This window comes from Python bivittatus, unplaced genomic scaffold (genome assembly GCF_059951505.1).
Source record: "Python bivittatus isolate LINGU-HERP-01145 unplaced genomic scaffold, Pbiv_v1 ctg000480_np1212, whole genome shotgun sequence".
NCBI lineage: Eukaryota > Metazoa > Chordata > Lepidosauria > Squamata > Pythonidae > Python > Python bivittatus.
This window is the reverse complement of record NW_028277075.1, coordinates 102,894,745-102,914,182: the sequence shown is the minus strand read 5'-3', so window position 1 is coordinate 102,914,182 and position 19,438 is coordinate 102,894,745. Positions and strand designations below refer to the sequence as shown.

Sequence of the window (19,438 nt, the reverse complement as noted above, 5' to 3'; positions counted from 1 at the left end):
TGGCTTTATAGTATGTGTAAATGTAGCCTTTATCTCATGTTAAAATGAAGATGTAGTGATTCCAAGAGCATAAATACCGCAAGCTACTTTTATCTGAATAATCAAATAAAATCAAAAATAGTTGGATCATCTGCCTACACTCTTTGTTCTGAGTCATTTCTCCATATCCTTCTAATCCTTTAAACTACAAAGATCTGCTACATGGCTCAATTTTTCCAGTCACAATCCTCCTACCTTCAATTTCTCCTATCCCTGATTTATATAACAGTCTACTCAAATCTACACACTAAGAGTAGATGTCCTTCATGCAGCTGTATCCATTTTATCCCTCAAAAGTGCCACCAGAAGCTATTTGACATGGTATAGTCAAAAGCTATTTCTTCTCAGGCTAGGTACCCTGGCCTCATATCTCATCACACCATCGGTTGGAATTACAATGATGAATGAAATACCCACTCACTAGAGATGCTGTTTGATGGTTCACATGCTAGAAATAGCTTCATAAATTGCTTTTATTTAACTGTCTTTGCACATTTTCATTCAACCATATGTTTGCTCCCCTTTTGTGCATGTGCGAGGGATTCTTTCCTGCAATATTCTTCTAGGGAGTTTATTTTTATTTATTTATTCAATTTATATAGCCGCCCATCTCAAACCAGTGACTCTTGTTCTCTGTGTGTGAGCAAAGGGCACAATGACACAGGCAGAATCACTTTGATCTTCTCCATCTGTTTGAGACCATACCAACAAGACACTGATCAACTGGGAAGGGCACAATTGATTGGTTCCATATTCACAAACATACCCATTGTTACTGGATAAATTGCATTAACAAGGTTTTACACACTTTCTTGCATCCTGTTGAAACTTGCCTTTTCCACAAGACCTCCAGTAGCAATTTACTCAACAGAATCATAACAAAACATCAGTCCAATTAAACATGTCGGTAAAAGTTCACAGATTACATTTTCTTACCAAAAAATGCTGTCAGTTAATCAGAAAGAGCAAGTATAATTCTATGACAATCTAGCAGAAGATTTAGATGTGTGTGTGGTTTGTCACTGGATGTTTTCCTAGGCTATAATTTCAGCAGGTCCAGTTTCAAGGCCTGCAAATGGAATAGATCATATAATACTGTGACTGATTTCATTTCAGGGAATTTCCACGCATTCATCAGCTTCTCCTCACAAGTCCTTGGAAGCATATCTTTGCCACCTCACAAATACCCTTCACATTGTCATCCTTACAGTGCTCAGTCTTCCCTATGAGTCAACCAGTACCAATGCCAGAGCATTAAAAACCAGCTTCCAGCCAGTAACACCACCCATTCTTATGTTTACTTCATAGCGTTGGGGAAAAGGCCCACTTTCCCAGTTTAAAATGTCTGGTGAAAGTCTTAGGTGCCATAGGCTCTTAATTCAGGAAGGCAAGAGGAAAGTGGTGGGCTAGGAAATAGGATGAGATGAAAGTTCTTATGAGTGGGAAGCCACCTGTTTTGCAGCTCCAGCAAAATGCCACCAAAGTGTTATCTTGGCATTTCCGTCTGCACTGCAGCTGAGTTAGAAAGTAAGCTCAGTTACAGAAGAGCTGTAAAAGCCTGGCGCTGTGGTACAAACAGAATGGTGTATGGCCTGTCCTAAATTTGCACACATGCTGCATGTGGAAGAGTGTTTTACTCACTCAGTTCCAGTGAAGCCAAGATTAAAGTGTTTAAAAATGGGTTCAGCAGCACTTTCCACCATATGCAATCTGCCTTCTTAGTGCCAGTTACATTTATGAACTTATACATAATGACACTCGTGTTATTTTGTTTTTTCATTTAATTGCAGCTGATACTAACAGTAATATGAAGTTCTGAATTTTGAACATTTCATCATATAATATTTGTATATGTGGTGTTAATAGCTTAATTAATGGTATTTTCTAAATAGTATTTATTAGCATTTCCATTGTTGATAATTGCAAGTAAAGCCATATTGTTACAGATTTCTCTGAAGAATTGTTAGCTAATATTTTGCATAATGACAATGTGTATTTTAAACATACATAGTTTTTCAAATTAAGGACTGGACTAGGGTCAGCTCAGCCAGAGGACCCTACTTTTCAATGTACAAGATTACAGGATTAGTCCTTAGCAACTCCAGTTAAAAAGAGCAGATGTGAAAGAAGCAGGGATGTGCCAAGTGTATCATTGTGAGATGGAATGTTCTGGAAAACACCAGAATGTTCTGTTTCCTTCTGGTCCATACCAATAGATGTTTCAGCACTTTTCCAAGAAAACAGGGCCAAATCATATCCACTATACCATGATACCAATCTCCCATTGCAGATTTACTACCTCCAAAATGGGCAGATTGGTAAGGTTTGAAATAAAACTATATAGAATGTTCTGATGTTTCCTGAAAAGGGTCCTCTATATTTTCATTTGAACTTTTTTTCAGATGAGAATTATGCATTTATTGTATGAAGTAGACTCAGGCTATCTTTCAGCGGACACCTTTCTTTTCTGTACAGTGTCCAAGTATAGTGGTTTTATCAACATACAGTATTTGGTTCCCCAGAGCATGAAAAGCTCCAGTTTATTGCAAGCAGCAGACAGTTGTCAACTCTTTTAAAGTTTGGGAGAGAGGACCCCACAGACTCCTGAGTATTACTTATTGGACCTATACATTATAAACCACATTCTGTAGGAGCTTAGTTTGCCTAGTTGTTTAATTATATGTACCGTACAGGCCAACCTATAATAAAAGTTTTCTGAATAGGTTATAAATAAAAAGATATTAACTTAAAATAATTGCAGTAAAGATGCAATCCTTTGCAAAAAATATTGCAGCAAATGAATAAAAAATATGTTCCTCTTTACTCCCCATCTTGCAAACACCAAGAAGATTTGTCTGCAGTTTTATCATTTTCTGAAGTGTTGAACATATCCAGCTGAGAAGCAGATATTAACAGAGTTCTTTTTGGGCATGTTTCATATTTTATTATTTGAATAACAGGGGAGGTATTCATCTCCACTTACTGTATAGGGATAACACAGGAGGGAATAACAGAAGAAGCAAACAGAAGAGAATAATTCCCTTGATTTCCTGAAATATACCTTGTTCTAAATAAATTTATGAGAATTGTTTTCCTAAATACGTTTATGAGAATTTGTTTCTTCTGATTTATGGAGATACCTGTTCTTCCAAGTCAATTTTACCAAATTCAGACACAAATTCTTTTTTCATGCAGGATTGCAACACTGCAAATGCTATGCTAAGTTACCAAGGAAATACCTGCAAAACACATACGATGCTCTGGTAACAGAAAATAGCAAGTATTATAAATAGCCTCTGAAAATCACCAACGGATGAAGATTCAACAAAGTCTTTGTATCCACTGTGGCCAGCCAGATGCTTCCTTGTACCCTTCTAAATGTTCCTGAACTACAGCTCCCAGCATCTCTCACCATTTGCTATGTCTGAGCACTATTCCTGTTCCATGGAAGGTGCTGTCTATCTCTTTACATTCCAGCAAATGGTATTAAGAGTCACACTCTTTGTGAATCTGAAAATGCCATTTAGCCCTAATGGCTATCAACCCCTTTCATCCAAATTATCAAAGCCAGAATCATTGGCTAACTGAAGGCAGAAAAAAAAATAATAATACCTCTAAAATAAATATGAGGAAAAAAACCCAGGAAATTAAAAGGGTAACTAAATGCTGTTCAGTATAAGGCTGTTTTTGCTGTTCCTTGATCAATCAGTGGGAATTGCTTCCAAGTAAAAGCTTTCCCGCTGCCTCTTTTTCACACACACACAAACACATAGACTCCAGTTACATGCAAGACTATCTTTGCAGTCTATGTTCTGTCTACTTCATTTCCAGCAAAATGAAATACACTTCATGTTGTATGAAGAGCCAGGACGTCAATCCAATTGCTGATTGTCAGTACAGCAGACATGAACCACTTGTTAAAAAATAGCTCCATTAAAATAAAACAGGGAACTGAAAGTTTGGGACAATTTATGTCTTGCTTTAAAAAAAACTGGCAAAGAAAAAAAAATCTGTTGCTGCTGCTGTTGTTTTATTTCATGCCTGAAAATATTAGCAATAAGTGAAGCTCTCCAAGCATATCCTTTCCAGCTGAATTAAGAGACAACTAGATCAGCGACACACTCTAACATGGCTGTTTTAAACCAGTGAAGCAGAAAATACCATCTGCTCCACCATGAATATTTCTAAAATAGAACAAGAGTGTGTGGAGGAGATGTCTACTTTTTCCTTGCAAGAATGTGAGGGAATGATCCTGTTTTATGGGGAAGACGTTGTGATGAGACATAATAGTTCAAGCATCAATGTCATTAGCTTGCACAGGGGATAAACAGACTGCTTTTTAACTTGGTTTCAAAGGCATTATAAAAGCTATAGAATATTTTAGTATATTTGACTCATTTTTACATACAGCTAGTTTTGGTAAACATCCATTGTTGCTATTAAGTAACATCTTTCAGATTGGCTTTGCAGATGCATGTGATTGGATTGAAAGGTATAGAACAAAAAAAGTGTTCTTAACAACTGTTAACTACAGAATATTTATTTTATTTAGTGTTGGAGGGAGAGAGGTATATAGACTTTAGCCCTCTTCTGCAATTCAAAACTTTTAACAATAGGGAAGGAGGGAAAGAGAGAATACTTATCCCCATACTTGTCATCCTTCTTGTCTTCAGGGGAAACTTCTGAAGTACTGTAGAGAACCTCTTCTATCTAATAAGGCATCTTGGGCAAGTAAACCCTGGAAAACTTACTCTGGGGTTCTAATTCTTTGTGGGGAGTTGATCACCAAGTATGTGAAACTGTGTGTCTTCAACAGCTTGGGATGGGTGAATTCCTAAATTGTGTCACTTTCATCCTTAAATTGTTACATTTCTAGATTAGTCTGCGTTTTTTGAAAAATGGCGTGAAAATTTCTTTTAGACATACATATACATCCATGCATATTTCTATGTCATCATATTAAATGTTAATTTGGATCTAAAACAATCTTCACCAGCCTGGAGCCCTGCCAATGTGCTAGGATTACAACTTAACAGACTTCCTTACAAGCAAGTTCTAGGAGTTATGGATCCAACGTATCTGGAAGATTCCAGGTTTAGGAAGGCTATGGTATCAGTGGATTAACAGATCTCAAGATAGACTACAATTAACAAAACAAACCACCATAAATCATAAAACATCAAACTGTTGCAATCCTTCAAACTAACATTAATAGCTACACCAATAAACCAACAAACAAAAGTTCATTAAGTTGCAGTCAATAAAACCCTTGACTAAAGGCTTGCTCTAAGCTTAACATCAAAATAAAAGCTACCTAACTCTAAGTTTAACATCAAAATAAAACCAATGTTAAGTGCCAGCTAAGCTTCCAGATGGAGAATATTCCATAAGTTGGTATCACAGTGCATATTTAACATAGATTTTTCCCTTCCAAAATGTATATTTATAGGCGTGTTTCCTCTCACACACATATTTTAAAATATATTATTAAATCTTGTTTAAGCTGAGAACTATTAAGAATGTTCAGAAGTGTGAAGTCAAATATATAACTAAGTTTCAGTTGATATGTTGTTCCAGGACATGCAGTAAGTTTGTGCTGGAAGCCAATTTGGATTGGAATTCACAAGGATCAATTTTTCAAGCATTGCTATCTTTGGCAATTTCTTCTCCCCTCTATCCTCCCAAATCACTCATGCACACATCGGGTCCTTTCGTCAGAGAGGGCAGAAGTCCATAAGGGATTGACTGTCATCAGATGGACTCTTCTTTGGCTGGATGAGTCCATGGAACTAGGAGCGAAGAGCATTCAGGCAGCAGAACTGGAGAGCAATGGAGCCTTCCAGGCATATTGTTTTGGTAAACCTTGGCAAGGCAACCTGAAACCTTGGAGGTACACAACTAATGTAATAACTTTGGGGATATAGTGGCAAGTAGCCATGATCCACTTCCCCCTCTTATTACTTAATATGCAGATGGTAGTGCCTAGAAATTTCTTAAACATTGCTCATACCAGGTTTCATTGAGATAAAATAGTAACATCTAATTTATACATTGCGTTTAAATCTAGGGAAAATGCACATGCTGTAAGTCTTTTGGATTTTGCTATTAAAGAGCAAACCACTTTTCCTGAATTAACTATTCTAAAGTGTTTCAAATAGAAGGCATAATGTTTCAAAACAGTTCCATTGTACTCTTGAATCAAAATGTCAGCAGACAACTAAAGATAGGTTCAAAATTAAAAGAATTGATGAATATAAACCAAATAAACAATAGAGTTCTCTTTTTTCAACCTCTGAAAAGGTGATTTCTTCTGAATAACTGATAATTTTGGGATTCTTTCTTCAATGTTTCAGAAATATTATATGAGCCATAGACTACACAGTAGTAGTAGACACAGTGGCCATGAAAACCTTCAAAATGAAAAATCTATAGAGGTAGTCATTTTTAAAATAAACACAAGGTTTCAAATGTATTTAAAAAATCTTCCATTAACATTTATTTTAAAAATCTTCCACTAAAAATCAGAGAAAAGGGGGGAACTGTGACTGAAACTGCAAGCCACAAGGATAGTTTTTCCCCATGAATCAAAGTTGCTACATTCTGCAGTTCATACTATCTGAACTAGTATCAGTCCTCAGTGTTTTTCTCAAGAAACAGGTAATGTTTTAGACACATACTTGGGACAGGTGACAGGAGAAATTGGAAAGGGGTGCCTGCCTTGATTCTGGTTAACCCCTTTAATTGCTAGCATTCCCTAATGTGTGAGCTCCCAAATTTATGCTCTTCTCCATCTCAAAACTGGAATGAGGGATGTCCATTTCCTGTTTAGGAATGTGAGGACTGCAATCGCTGTCCCAGTGCCCCAAACACTCTAAAAGCAGCATTTTACCTTCAAATTTGAAGCATAGTGCAGCCCTAGAATCATGTACTGAATCATTTCTTTCTGGCCATTATTAACAGAATAGCATGGGTGTTTTGCTAGTAAACAAAGGACATTACATGAGAGAACAAGGATTTTGCCACAGCTCATGATCTCATATTTAGCTGATAGTAATTTTTTTTTTTAATCTGATCTTTCCTACTTAGGCAAACTTTTTGGATTCAGGCTACCTGGGTTAAGTCTTTTATCCTATAGAAAGCAATCTTTGCCACAAGAGGATCCTGATGCAGTGATTGTTGATTCATCAAAACACAGTGACAACTCCATGGCCATGAAGCACTTTAAATCTCCTACAAAAGAAAGCTGCAGCCCCTCTGAAGGAGATGACACCAAGGCACTCATTCAACCAAGGACATGTTCACCTCCAGTGAATATATCTGGGCCTCTAGATCATTCATCACCAAAACAGCAATGGGATCGGCTGTACCCGGATATGCTACATTCCAGTGCAGCGTTGACTCATGCTCAGTCAAAAGAGAGCATTAGTAGTATACGGAGAGCATCGTCAGTGCACAACATAGAAGGATTTACCATCCATCCCAAGAATATGTTTAGGGATCGGCATGCTAGTGAAGGTACAGTATTGAGTGGGCGGAGGGTGATCAATATTCATAAATGATGGCAACCAACTGAATGGTTTGTTACAAATTGTGGCTGGCATTATAATGCAGCTCAATGCACAATGCATTGTACAATGTGCTTACATGGGAATATCTGGATTTCAGCTCTAGAGGTGGAGCTACTTCAAACCAACTCAGCAGCACAGTATACGTTCAACAATTGCACTAGCTTAGGAGATATTTTTAAGAAATCAAGCCACTGAGGCAGCATCTAGCAGATGGAATGGATCAGAATAACCATTATAATAACCACCTTTCTAGGCGGGAAGAAAGGGAAATGAAGGGAAGAGTGAAGGGACAATTGGTTTCAGATGTGTTGGCTTCCCCACCCATCCTCTCCCCTTGCCTCTAATATAGCTCGAAAGTCCAAAGTAAAACTGAATATTAGAATTATCATTTGTAGCTTTACAATTCCAACGCATTATGATATAGGCTGGGAATAGAATGATCTCATATTTAGCTGATAGTAATTTTTTTTTTAATCTGATCTAGAATGGGGCACATCTATTCCATCTTTTCCCAATAGGCCTGTTTCAAAATCCCTTCCATTTAATCCTCAGCAAGGTCTCTGAAGTCTCTTTGTCTTTTTTTTTTAAGAACTAAGGGGAAAGTCCAGTAGGGAAGACATTAAGCACTCTGCGGTTTGTAATTTGTGATCCTATGCAAAGGGAAGCTTATTTCAGAGTCAGGATGCTTCTTTTTGTGTTATAAGTTTATGCATGTTAATTTGAGAGTAAGTCTAGCTTTGGCTAATAAGGGTTCCCTCATTATTTGGACAGCAGTTTATTTTGAAAGGGTACTAATACAAGGGTGTATCAGACTGCAGTGGCAACTTTCACCTTCAGAAGGTCTTCACCCAGACCAAGCACCCAGGAGGAAAGCCTCCGCCAAAAACATGCTTCATTCATTCATTCATTCATTCATTCATTCATTCATTCATTCATTCATTCATTCAATTTAGGCACTACCTGATTCCAGACTGACTCAGAGAGGGGGGTGGTGTCACAATAGAAGGCAATATAAAAATAACCACCTAATAAAACAGTAAACAGAAGGTGCATGTGGATGTGATCAACACATAAAACAAATATCATGCACCCGGCCTAGCCCAGAACCTGAGAGAACAGCCAGATCTTTAAGGCCCTCTGGAATGTCATTGGGGTGGGAGCCACCAAGATTTCAGGGGAAATCACATTCCAGAGGGCAGGTGCCGTGATACAGAAGGTGTGCTTCCTGGGTCCCAAAAGATGACACTGTTTTAACTGAAGGGACTTGCAACCCACCCACCCTGTCAGTCCAAATCAGCAATGTACATGCATGTTGTTTCAAAAGGAAGATGTTCCTTGTTTCACAAATGTAGCCCCTGTTCTTCTGTAATGCAGTTGATCAGTTATAATGCATATTTGATTAACTGATCAATCCCTTCCAGATAATCCTCAGCAAGGTCTTTGAAGTCTCTTTGCCTTTTTTTAAGAACTAAGGGGAAAGTCCAGTAGGAAAGACATTAAGCACTATGTGGTGTATAATTTGTGATCAACCACATTACATAACTGATTAATCCAAGAAAACTGTTTAATCAATTAAAATTTCTTAAGTCAAATTATCCTCCTGGGATAACAGTCCCTCCTGGGATACACTGCGTCTATTTAAATGGCTGTTCCAGCTAATTTGAAAATGCTTTGAGGACTCTGGGAAATGCTGAAGATGACCTTTGGTTCCTAACTCTGAAAAGAGAAAATTAGGCTCTTATTCATTACATTTGCTGGTTCACCCAAATAAATGTTGGTCCCTTCAAGATGCATTGGGGAACCATTGAAGAAAAAATAATCAGTTTTGAGTCTTTGCATATAGAGTTTATTTTCCCCCCTTCTGCTTTTCTTTATCCTGCTGAATATCAGACAATGGTCGCAATGTCAAAGGTAATGTAAATTTGTAACATCTATTGTCCAGTGCTTTTGAGAGATACATTATTTGGCATGTTAATTTGCCTGCTGTATAAACTGTACAAATGCATCATATTCATGCTAACCTTTATGGAGCTGGGCACATTACAGGAATTACTGTTCTTTTGCTTGTTGGATGTATCACAATTCTCTTTGCTCTCAATTGAGAGCAATGATAGATGGCCATTCAGAGGAAGCTGTGAAGGCACGTATGTTCTTTTCAAAGCCACTGCCCTTGCTTAGTTATAATGCAGTCCTCTACTTTCCTATCCAGAAGAAAGCGCCCATCATTTCTCTGGGGCTTATTCCTTATTCCTTATTCTACTCTAGCAATACACTCTTCTAAGCCCCTTTGTTTTGAATGGGAGAGTTAAGCATGTGCTTAATTCTGTCCCATCAAAACCCCAGGGGAGTTTAAAAGTTTTGAACTTTGGCTGGATTGTACCCATGTATGTTAGTTGAAGAAGGCAGAATATGGATGCTACCATTCCTATGCAGATAATATAACTGCTGAAGTTTTCAAGATACGCTCTTAGAAAAAGTATTACAAATTGGGCTTTGAATGATTGAAACTACCCACCATTGATTCATTTTAAAGCCAATTCAGTTTTATCTTTCTGACACCAAGATAATCAGTGAATAATCTGGACCCTTCACGTATTCCTCTTTTGTCTCCTTAAAACTAGTTTCACGCTCCTGGATGGCAGGGGGTATGGTTTAAGCTTACTGTAGTCTTCAGGTGTGCCTGCATGAATTCCATTTGCAATTTCATATGGAAACATTCTTATTCATATATATTACATGCTAGAATTGGTCCTTTTCACCAGGACAACGCAAACAAAGTCAGCCAAATAGAGGCACTCCTTTCTCTATCTAACTTCTAGAATCCTTTCTGCAGGGTTTTTTTTCCCCCTATAGTAAACTTAACACTTGTGTTTATAGCCTAAATTTGGTAGGGGAGGCAGGATGGAGGAGGGATTTGCTCCTTTGCTCCTCTTCAAGATGTCACATAAATTGTAGAAAAATGTACTTGGTGAAATGTCCCCATCAAACCTGCATGGTGTGCATGTGCTAGTGCCCACAAGTGACCCATCGCTAAGAAGTCCTCCCATGTGCTTCTTGTCTCCATCATCAGTGGTTTTGATATTGTATGGTGCCATTTTGTAAGTGAAATCCTGTCTGTAAATGAAATTGCTGCTGGCTTGAAGTACTCAAGAGTCTGCCTATTTCTGGATTTATTGTCAATAACATCTATACCTCATAAAATGTTCTACAGTTTATAAAATATAGATCCACATCAGTATTCCATAGCCTTTAAGGCCCATTTTAAGATTCTCAGAGGGAACTGAACATATTTCTGGAAGAAGCCTATTCCATAAGAATGGGCCCACCACAAAGAAAAATTCTATCTCTTATGCCTGCCAGCCTAGCAGCTCTTATGGACAAGCTCTTGAAAAGGGCCAACCGAGCTGATCCTAGAAGCCAGGTAATTGCTACTTGCTTCAAGTAGCAGGTAAGATTTAAATCTATGTGAATAGAGAACCTAAGAAAGGCAGGTAGACCAGAGCATTAACTTGCACTGCTCTTCCTTGATTGAAAGCACAGATGGAAAACAAATATCCATGGCACAAAAGACACCCAGGATTACCCAGGATTGGACTCTATCTTGATCAGTCTTGTATTCAGGAGCCCAACTGCTGATGAAATTAAAGAGTGCTCTTTGGCTTTTCTCCCTGATTTGGACATTTAGCTATTCAGGAAGTATTTATTTATGGGATACATTTGTGGTCCATCTTTCTTCTACTGTCACAACAACTCTCGGAGGCTGGGAGAAGCTGGCAGAAGGTAATATGCTCAAGGTCATTCTCAGCATCCTTTTTCAGTCTTAGGCCAGCCTTTCTGCCTGCCTGAGGGCACCAGAAGACAATGCTGGCGATGTGACATCAGAGCAGGTGGGCCTGAAATTTTTGGATCCTTTTTAGTGGGTTGGGAGAGGTAATTAAATAACACCTAATTTGCCCCTTCAGCACACACATACACACCATAAATGGGAGCAACGAGCTATTTGGGGGGTGTTGGGGGCTGTAGAATATAATGGAGCCTCAAAACTGCAAATCTCGTAAGGTATTCATTTCATTTGCTTTCCCAACCCCAAAATGCAAAATACTGCCCACCCTGGGTAATCTACAGGCTGCAAATTTGGTGTTGGGAGGCTGCATACAGGCCAGGAGTTGCTCAGCCCTGTTCTAGATTTTCATGGTCCAAGTCCAGTATTCTATCCAGCCTATCACATTAGTTGTAACAGGTGCTGTACATTTTACCTATATGGCAATGGAGGTCTGGTTCCATTGTTATCATGACAAGATCTGGTTAGTACTTAACAAATTGTACTGTACATTAATCTTTTTAACTTTTTAACATTAAATGGGAGCATAGAACAGTTTAACCTGGATATCATTAGTCATGCAATAATGGGGACCCTTACTGGACTACATGAAACATCCATGTCATCCAACATCCTGTTGTCCACAGAGGTAATCCAAGGGTCTTAAAAAATCCGAGACCGGAATGTTTTTTTCTTGTTGCTCTCCCAGCATATGGTATTTACGAGTATACTGCCTTTGAATCTGGAGTTCCCATATAGCCATAATAACCAGCAGTCACACCCCATGAGAGTGGTCTACCTGCACATAGATTTCTTCTAAACTCATAATTTAAAACGTTCATGTGTTCCAGACTTCAGAAGGCCATAGTTCTCAATCTAGCCTGAAACAGTTAAACTCTTTCAGAGCAAAGTTTATCTGGATGAAATCCAAGATATTACTCCACCAATGGATTTCTGCTTCCACTTGTGTTCACTCAGGTATCCCAGAAATCTGTTTTGGAAAGTTAAAAACATTGAAGAAATAGATTCCTGCTTTCTCTATAACTTTTCTACCTTCAAATTTTTCTCTAATTTAAGGACCCTACAAGGATTTGATGAATACTGAAGCATTTAAGGTAGTAGAAAGGATGAGAAGTCCTGATTCAAGAGTGTATGTGCAGTGGACTCCCCTATAGTGACTTATTTGTTGCTTTCTAGCATTATATTCTGCTCTTCTTCCGCAATTTAAGTGTTGGCAGATTCTAAACTAGAAAGTTAACAAATTTGGTTGAAAAACAAAAAAGACAGTAAAGGTATCGACTTTTTTAAGTACCTAGAAAGTGGGTCAAGATGGATCTCTTCTTTTTTTTTCTTGTAGGTCCTTTTAACCATATCAAGTCAAGTCTATTAGGATCTACATCTGATTCAAACCTCAACAAATACAGCACCATCAATAAGATTCCCCAGCTCACTCTGAACTTTTCTGATGTCAAAAATGAAAAAAAAACATCATCACCTCCATCATCAGAGAAAACAATTATTGCACCCAAAGTGAAAGATAGAACACACAACGTCACTGAGAAGGTTACACAGGTGGGAGATTTTTAATAATATGTAATTTTGTCTCTTTAGCATGTAAATATAATTACTTTAAATAGTAGCATTAATTTGTACTATATTGCATGTATCCTCAGGTATGTTATATATTATACTATATTTCTAAAAGTATCATTCAGAAAGGAAAGATTACACTGTAAATCTCAATCTTTGATTGCTATGAAATGTCACAGAATTCAGACACTATCAAGACATCTCTGAATATTTTTGAGAAACTAAATTTTTATCAATCAACAGTAAACAGCAAAGGATATCAAGATCTGACCTCATGTCTCATAAATGAATAATTTTTATCTTTTGTCTTTTGCAATTTTTATCAGGCATATATGAAATATTGATAGAGTCAATTTGGTCTAGTGGTTAAGGCTCCAGGTTAATCCTGCCTTAGGCATGAACTTTGGGCCAATCAATGGGTGACTTTGGGCCAATCATTCTCTCTCAGCCCACAACATCAGGGTCGGGCGACAAGCTGGTCAGTCAATTCCTGTCACAACCAATGGATAACATTCGGTTGATCTGGAAAAAAAAAAAGCGGAACCTGCATCTGCGGGGAAAAACGCTAGGAAGAAATATATATTTTAGGTCAACAGTAGCTAAATTCATTAGCTGCAGCCAAGTTAGTTCTCAATCAGCAGGACAGAGAAGTATTGCCTAGCAAACAGGTAGAGTGTTCGTGATCCAAATACTGTAATTTTATATACAAATAGATGATGGTCTTCAGAAGCCCATTTGATAACATAAACATCCCTTGGGTATCTTCTTGTGTTGTCCTAACATGGGAACTTTTCAAATCAAAAGTCTTTTTTTTTTATCCTGGTATAGTGGGAAAACTGCAAAACAATGGTTCAGGGACCAGGTTTAGTTCACTTTGGTTAAATCTGCAATTGTTTGAATTATGTGGCATTTAATCTAATAGCCTTTAGAAAAGCCTCTCCCAATCTGATGGCCTCCAGATGAAAGGAAAGAAGGAATAGTTGTCTTAGGACAATTATTGTTTGCAGGAGTTGATGGTACAGGTTCCAGTCACAAGTATCTGTCCAATAAGAGAGTGTGCAGGGGATGATGCCAATTCTCTTCCAAGTTCAACTAGTTCACACCTATAGGGACCACAAGGTCAAAGTAAGAGGCATATTAACATCACAATATGAAGGTCAAGTTGTTTGAGGCAGGTGAGAGCAAGATGTGAAGCTCATTGTGGGTGAGTTGAATACTGTTTCTAGCAATCTCTCCATTTTGTGTGCCAAAATTGGAGAAGTGCAGGAGAGCTGCATAATAGGGAGGGCAAGACTGTATATTCAAAATTCATCATAGCAGGTCTTCCATACATCTCCTGTGTTGAAGCATACAAGCTCCTCATAAATTCAATTTGGTGAACATCTTGGCATTACATAGACAGTCCATGAGATTTGAGATTAGTGGCAATGGGTACCAGTTTCAAATTGTGATCTAGTTGAAGGCTCTATAACAGTTACAGACTTGCTGTTCTTCAGACTTTTTCTTAAAAAAAACATAACTAGTGCAACCACTAGAGTGTCAAATAAAGCCTCTTTTCAAATTCTCATCCAGATATTAACTCAGGCTCTGATAGGAAATACAATCTCCCTGCAGGTATTGCCAGGCTACAAATTAGGCTCACATAGTCATAGGGTTGGCAACTTGATCATTATCCTGTTCTCTAAAGACATAACTAAAGTCATGCTATTTAACTCACAGGGTTGTTTTGACCTATGAAGACTTCTGATTCTTGGCTATGAGTTGATTGATTTCTGTAATGGGGCTTTCCATCCTGGGAGGCACCAGAATTTGCTATTATTTTTCATTTTCCAAAGTAGTTTACTGCCACCTGTGGCAGCATCAGCATTTCTTTGTAGGATGAGGCTGTTCATGCTGTCAAGGCCACCATTAGGTTGCAGCCATGACTTTAGTATCTTCAAAAGGAGAGTTATTTTCCCTTCCGACCATAACGTAGTGGGGTTTATGTTTTGCAACTGAAATAGACAATGGATTACTGGATTGGAGCAATCTGATTTTGTAAGTCTATTTGCTCCTTTTGATATCCAACTTTAAGATGTGTCAACTTCAACTCCCAGAATTCCTCAGAATCCTGGGGAATTCTGGGAGTTGTTCCAGACATCTTAAAGTTGCCAAGGTTGAGAGACACTGGGTTGGTCACTGTCTTCACTTGACCTTGATGAGCTTTGACAACCCCGCATTCATAACTATGCAAAGTCATGGGGATTACTTAATGGGAATTGGAGAATGCTCATCATAGCAGAGCAGGCAGAGAGAACATGGGACAAGCATAGAAAGGGAATGTGTGGTTGCTTATTCCTTACATATACCACACCTACAGAGCCTCAGGGATTCTATTTCCCAACTGGGGATGTGGTTGTTCCATTTCTGGGCAAGGAAAAGCAAAATGTCTAGAGGCTCTGCAATACAAACACAGCCCCCATCCAGCAGCACAGTGATTTTTGTCCCACAGGTAAGCATCTTCTAGCACAACTTATACATGGCTTGGGGCCAGGTTATTTGAAGGACCACCTTTCCCAGTTTCATCTGCCCAACCCACCAGATCGGGGAGGCAGGGTATGTTATGGGTCTACCCTATTAAGGAGGTCCATCTAGTGGGACCAAGAAGAAGGACCTTCTCTGTGGTGGCTCCCTCCCTGTGGAACATCATCCCTGCAGAGATAAGATTGGCCCCCACCTTGATGCTTTTCCTCAAGGCCCTGAAGTCATGGTTTTGCCAGTGGGCCTGGGAATCCCAGGTCGACCCGGGGCCCATCAAATGGCTAGTGTAAGTGTACTGTTGTCACCAGTGGGGTGGGGGGTGGAGTGGATTTTGTATTTGGGGTTTTTATTCCTGTAAGCTGTCTGGAGTCACTGTGAGTGAATTGGGCGGCCATATAAATTGCTTAAATAAATAAATTAAATAATTTAATTGCATGGGTTCCTTAGGAGAGCCTTTGACACTGCAAATATGGATATCAGTGCTCTACCCTTTCCCAAAGGGAAGGACCTTTGTGGGGATTTGCACTGCCCCTATGGGCACCAAACTTTTAAGCGGGGCTTGATCTAAAGCCAAAGTTGAATCAGTTCCTGAAAAGTACAGAGAGCACAATTCATCCAGCATCTTGTCCTCTAGTTCCTGCTGGTAGTGTTCCATCAGTATGAGCTTGTTCTAATTTAAAACCCAAGCAAGGACGTGGAAGTATTGGTGTTAACTGCTGCTCATTCAATAAACTTTGTTAGGGTCATTCAATCCAAGAAAGAAGAAAGAGAACAAATTCTGAGAAAGCAAATAAATAATTATAAATTTGATGTGGATCAAGCATTATATACATATACGTGTATATATACATATACATATACATTTTATTTGGCTTAAACATCATGTTAATTTGAAAGAAGAGGAGTGACTAACCAGGAACACATCTTAAGGAGGGCCAGCCAGATCTAATTTGGCTTTTCAAATCTGTGACACTCTGTTTAAGGGCTTTAGCTGCACAGTCATATCCCATCATCAGAACTGCATCAGGTGAGAAACTAATGTTTCAGTTTCTCATGCAGTGTCCTATTTTAGGATGAAACAAACACATCAGTTGGAAACAGAGAAGGGCAAGCCCATGGAGGAAAAAAGCTTTAGTCATTATCAGAGGAAGTAAGTCCAAATATGAGTCTAGGTTTTGGTCATGGCAAGATTGCATGGCACAAAATTATGTTAGGAGCATATTATGGAACTTGACATATGTTCCTTAAGAATTTGTATTTTACCTTCTCCAGAGGGATGAAGGAGTTATACCTTCCCAGTTGAGCTCCAAACACGATTTGGGTCCAGACTCTAGCTAAATATACTTTTAGTGCAGCAGGTATGAATAATGCACCTCTAGAATAATATAAAGTTTATAGGGCTGTTACTGATTTTTGTGCCTGTGAACAACATTCACTTGATGTGCCTTATGTTTACTGGTGGCATGAAACACTATCCCTAAACACTTGAACATTTTAACTTGTTTAGTCAGGTGCCCATTCAGTCACGAAGCATGAATGTTAGGGTGCATAGCAAAAACTAGGACTTTTGTTTTTGTATAGTTAGTTTTGAGCAAATATGTGGCTAAGGCACAAAGGATCACTTGTTGTCTGAGACAGCATCATCTGCAAACAGAAGAATGGGAATGTGTCTATTGTTCAATTTCAGAGGATGATGAGTTCAATCATTCATCTTGGGCAGTAGCAAATTGATATGCAAATTAAACAGTAATGGCACCAATGCATCCCTGCCTTACTTCTCTATCAATAGGAATTTCCTTGGTGTAATGGCTCTGCATACTACACCTAATCTTTAAACTAGACTTCTCCTAGAGTTTATATGTAAGCAAGAGTAGGCACCCATCTTTGGTAGAATTCTTAGGTTTACATCGTAATTCATTTCTAGAAATAAGGTCAGAAGCAAATCTGAAACCAATAACATTTACGTATAGCAAAGATCCTGGCCTAAAAGGTTTTTTTTTTTTTTTTTTTACATACTTTACTGCAGAACAAAAGTATGGTCTAAAATAAATTGTCCAGGTCTGAAGCCTGCTTGGTCTGAAGCCAGAATGTTTCCTAATTCAATCCAGTCTAAGAATTTATTATATAGATGACTAGCATATAATTTGCTTATTATGGAAAGGAAGCTAATGGGCTGATAATTAGCAGGCAAATCCCAGTTGCCTTTTTTGTAGTTAAGAATTATCAGAGCTAAACCCCACTCCTCACTCCTTTGGAATCAGTAGACACAAGACCCCACTACTGTCCTGGGTTTTGGCAGAGGCACTAGATCTTCCAGGTAGTAAACTCTTCCTTCAGAGAGTCTTCATATCGCACTCTGACTTTTGCCACAAACCCCACATAGTTCTCCAGAAAAGGAATGCTCCAGAAGAGAGACATGGCCCACTGTTCAGATGTTCTAGTAAGCAAACTAATAAAGAATCTCACCTGGGTATATTCATCAGGAAAAACTCCACCTGGGGCTGCATATACAAAATGCACTGGATCAGGAAACAGGAGAGTAGTGCTGGATGTCCATTGAATTTCTCAGGCAGACTTACAACACAGTTATGGTGAGGAGGTGGAAAAGTAGGGTTTGGCTGCTTCCCCAGTGCTGGACTAAATTTGTAGACTGTAACTGTTGTTGCAAATGTGACCAACTGGCCATGCAGAGCTGGGTTTTCTTGGGTCAACACTTCCATTCTCACAGTTTAGTGAGGGAAAGGAAGTGAAGAAATGAAGGAGGAAACATAATGATCCAATCTCAGGGTAAGCTCCATTTGTGGAAGTCATCAGTCCAAGCTCCAACCATATGTATCTGTCTAACAAAAGGAGTGTACAAGGGATGAAGTCAGATTCATCTGAAGTCATAAAACCAGTTCACACAGGCGGAGACAAGAGGTATACACACATCACGATCAAAGGATCAGGCTGATTGAGGGAAGTGAAAGTAGGACATGAGGTTCAGGCTAGTAACTTGAACACTGATTCCAGTACCCTATCCGGAAAATCTTATCATACTTATATATCTTGATTTCCACCCAGCTCACATGGTCATAATTATTCCCCAGTTGTGTAAAGTTGGTCAGTCAAGTAAATTGATTTCTCTCCTTCCACAATCTCTAATTCCTTTGCCACTTAGCACAATATGGTGCCTTCATTCTTCAGAGTACTGCTCTGAACTTGTTTCTGCAGGTGTTCATGGCTGGAGATGTTCTTTTGGGGCAAGGGGTTGGTTGATTCCATGCTCCCCATATGCTCCTCTGTTCTGTCTCAGATGCCATCTCAAAGGTAGGCCCACTGTCTCCCATAGATGCTTGTTCTGTATCTCTTCTTCCTCATCCTCCAAGCTTCTGTTTATTACCGCAGTATCCTTCAGACAACCAAGTAAATACATGTCCACTGCAAAATTGAAATTTAGAGATACACTGTGGTACTTTCACTCTGAATTGTTCATCTCTGGGTTTGCCCATTGATGAATAACATCTCTAAACTCTTCCTATTGGCCACATGTCTGTGCTCAGTATGTTTTTTTTAAGATTTTTCAAAAAGCCCCAAGCCTTTTATTGCTTCTAAATCATTTTGTCAGTACCAGTATCTGAAAAGTGAGATACTTATGTGTTGAACAAATGGCTACGAAAATTTAAATAAACAAGCATGAATCACAGAAGAATATCTCTTTTATGGATCATAGCGTAGTCTTAGATCATACCCTACAGAAGCCAATCCTATTCAAAAGGCTGTCAGAGGAGAATGTTCCTTGGTTTAATGATTCTTTTGACCAATTCAAGTCCATTTTAACAACAAGTTTAAGCAGGGGGAAGAGCAGCCTTGAAGTTGTTCATCAGCTGTGGACATCTGGGCAGCAAACAGAGCAGACTCT

The 19,438-nt window shown here is 38.7% G+C and overlaps 1 protein-coding gene across 7 annotated transcripts in view; it reads left to right on the top strand.

Moving 5' to 3' along the window:
• KCNH7 (potassium voltage-gated channel subfamily H member 7) overlaps positions 1-19,438 on the top strand; it is a 363,576-nt gene that overhangs the window by 236,015 nt on the left and 108,123 nt on the right. For all 7 annotated transcript variants that reach the window (XM_088146656.1, XM_088146655.1, XM_088146653.1 and 4 more), the window contains 2 exons: positions 7,126-7,554; positions 12,785-12,999. In XM_088146656.1, the coding sequence (XP_088002782.1) occupies positions 7,126-7,554; positions 12,785-12,999 (644 nt within the window). The remainder of the gene's footprint in view (positions 1-7,125; positions 7,555-12,784; positions 13,000-19,438) is intronic.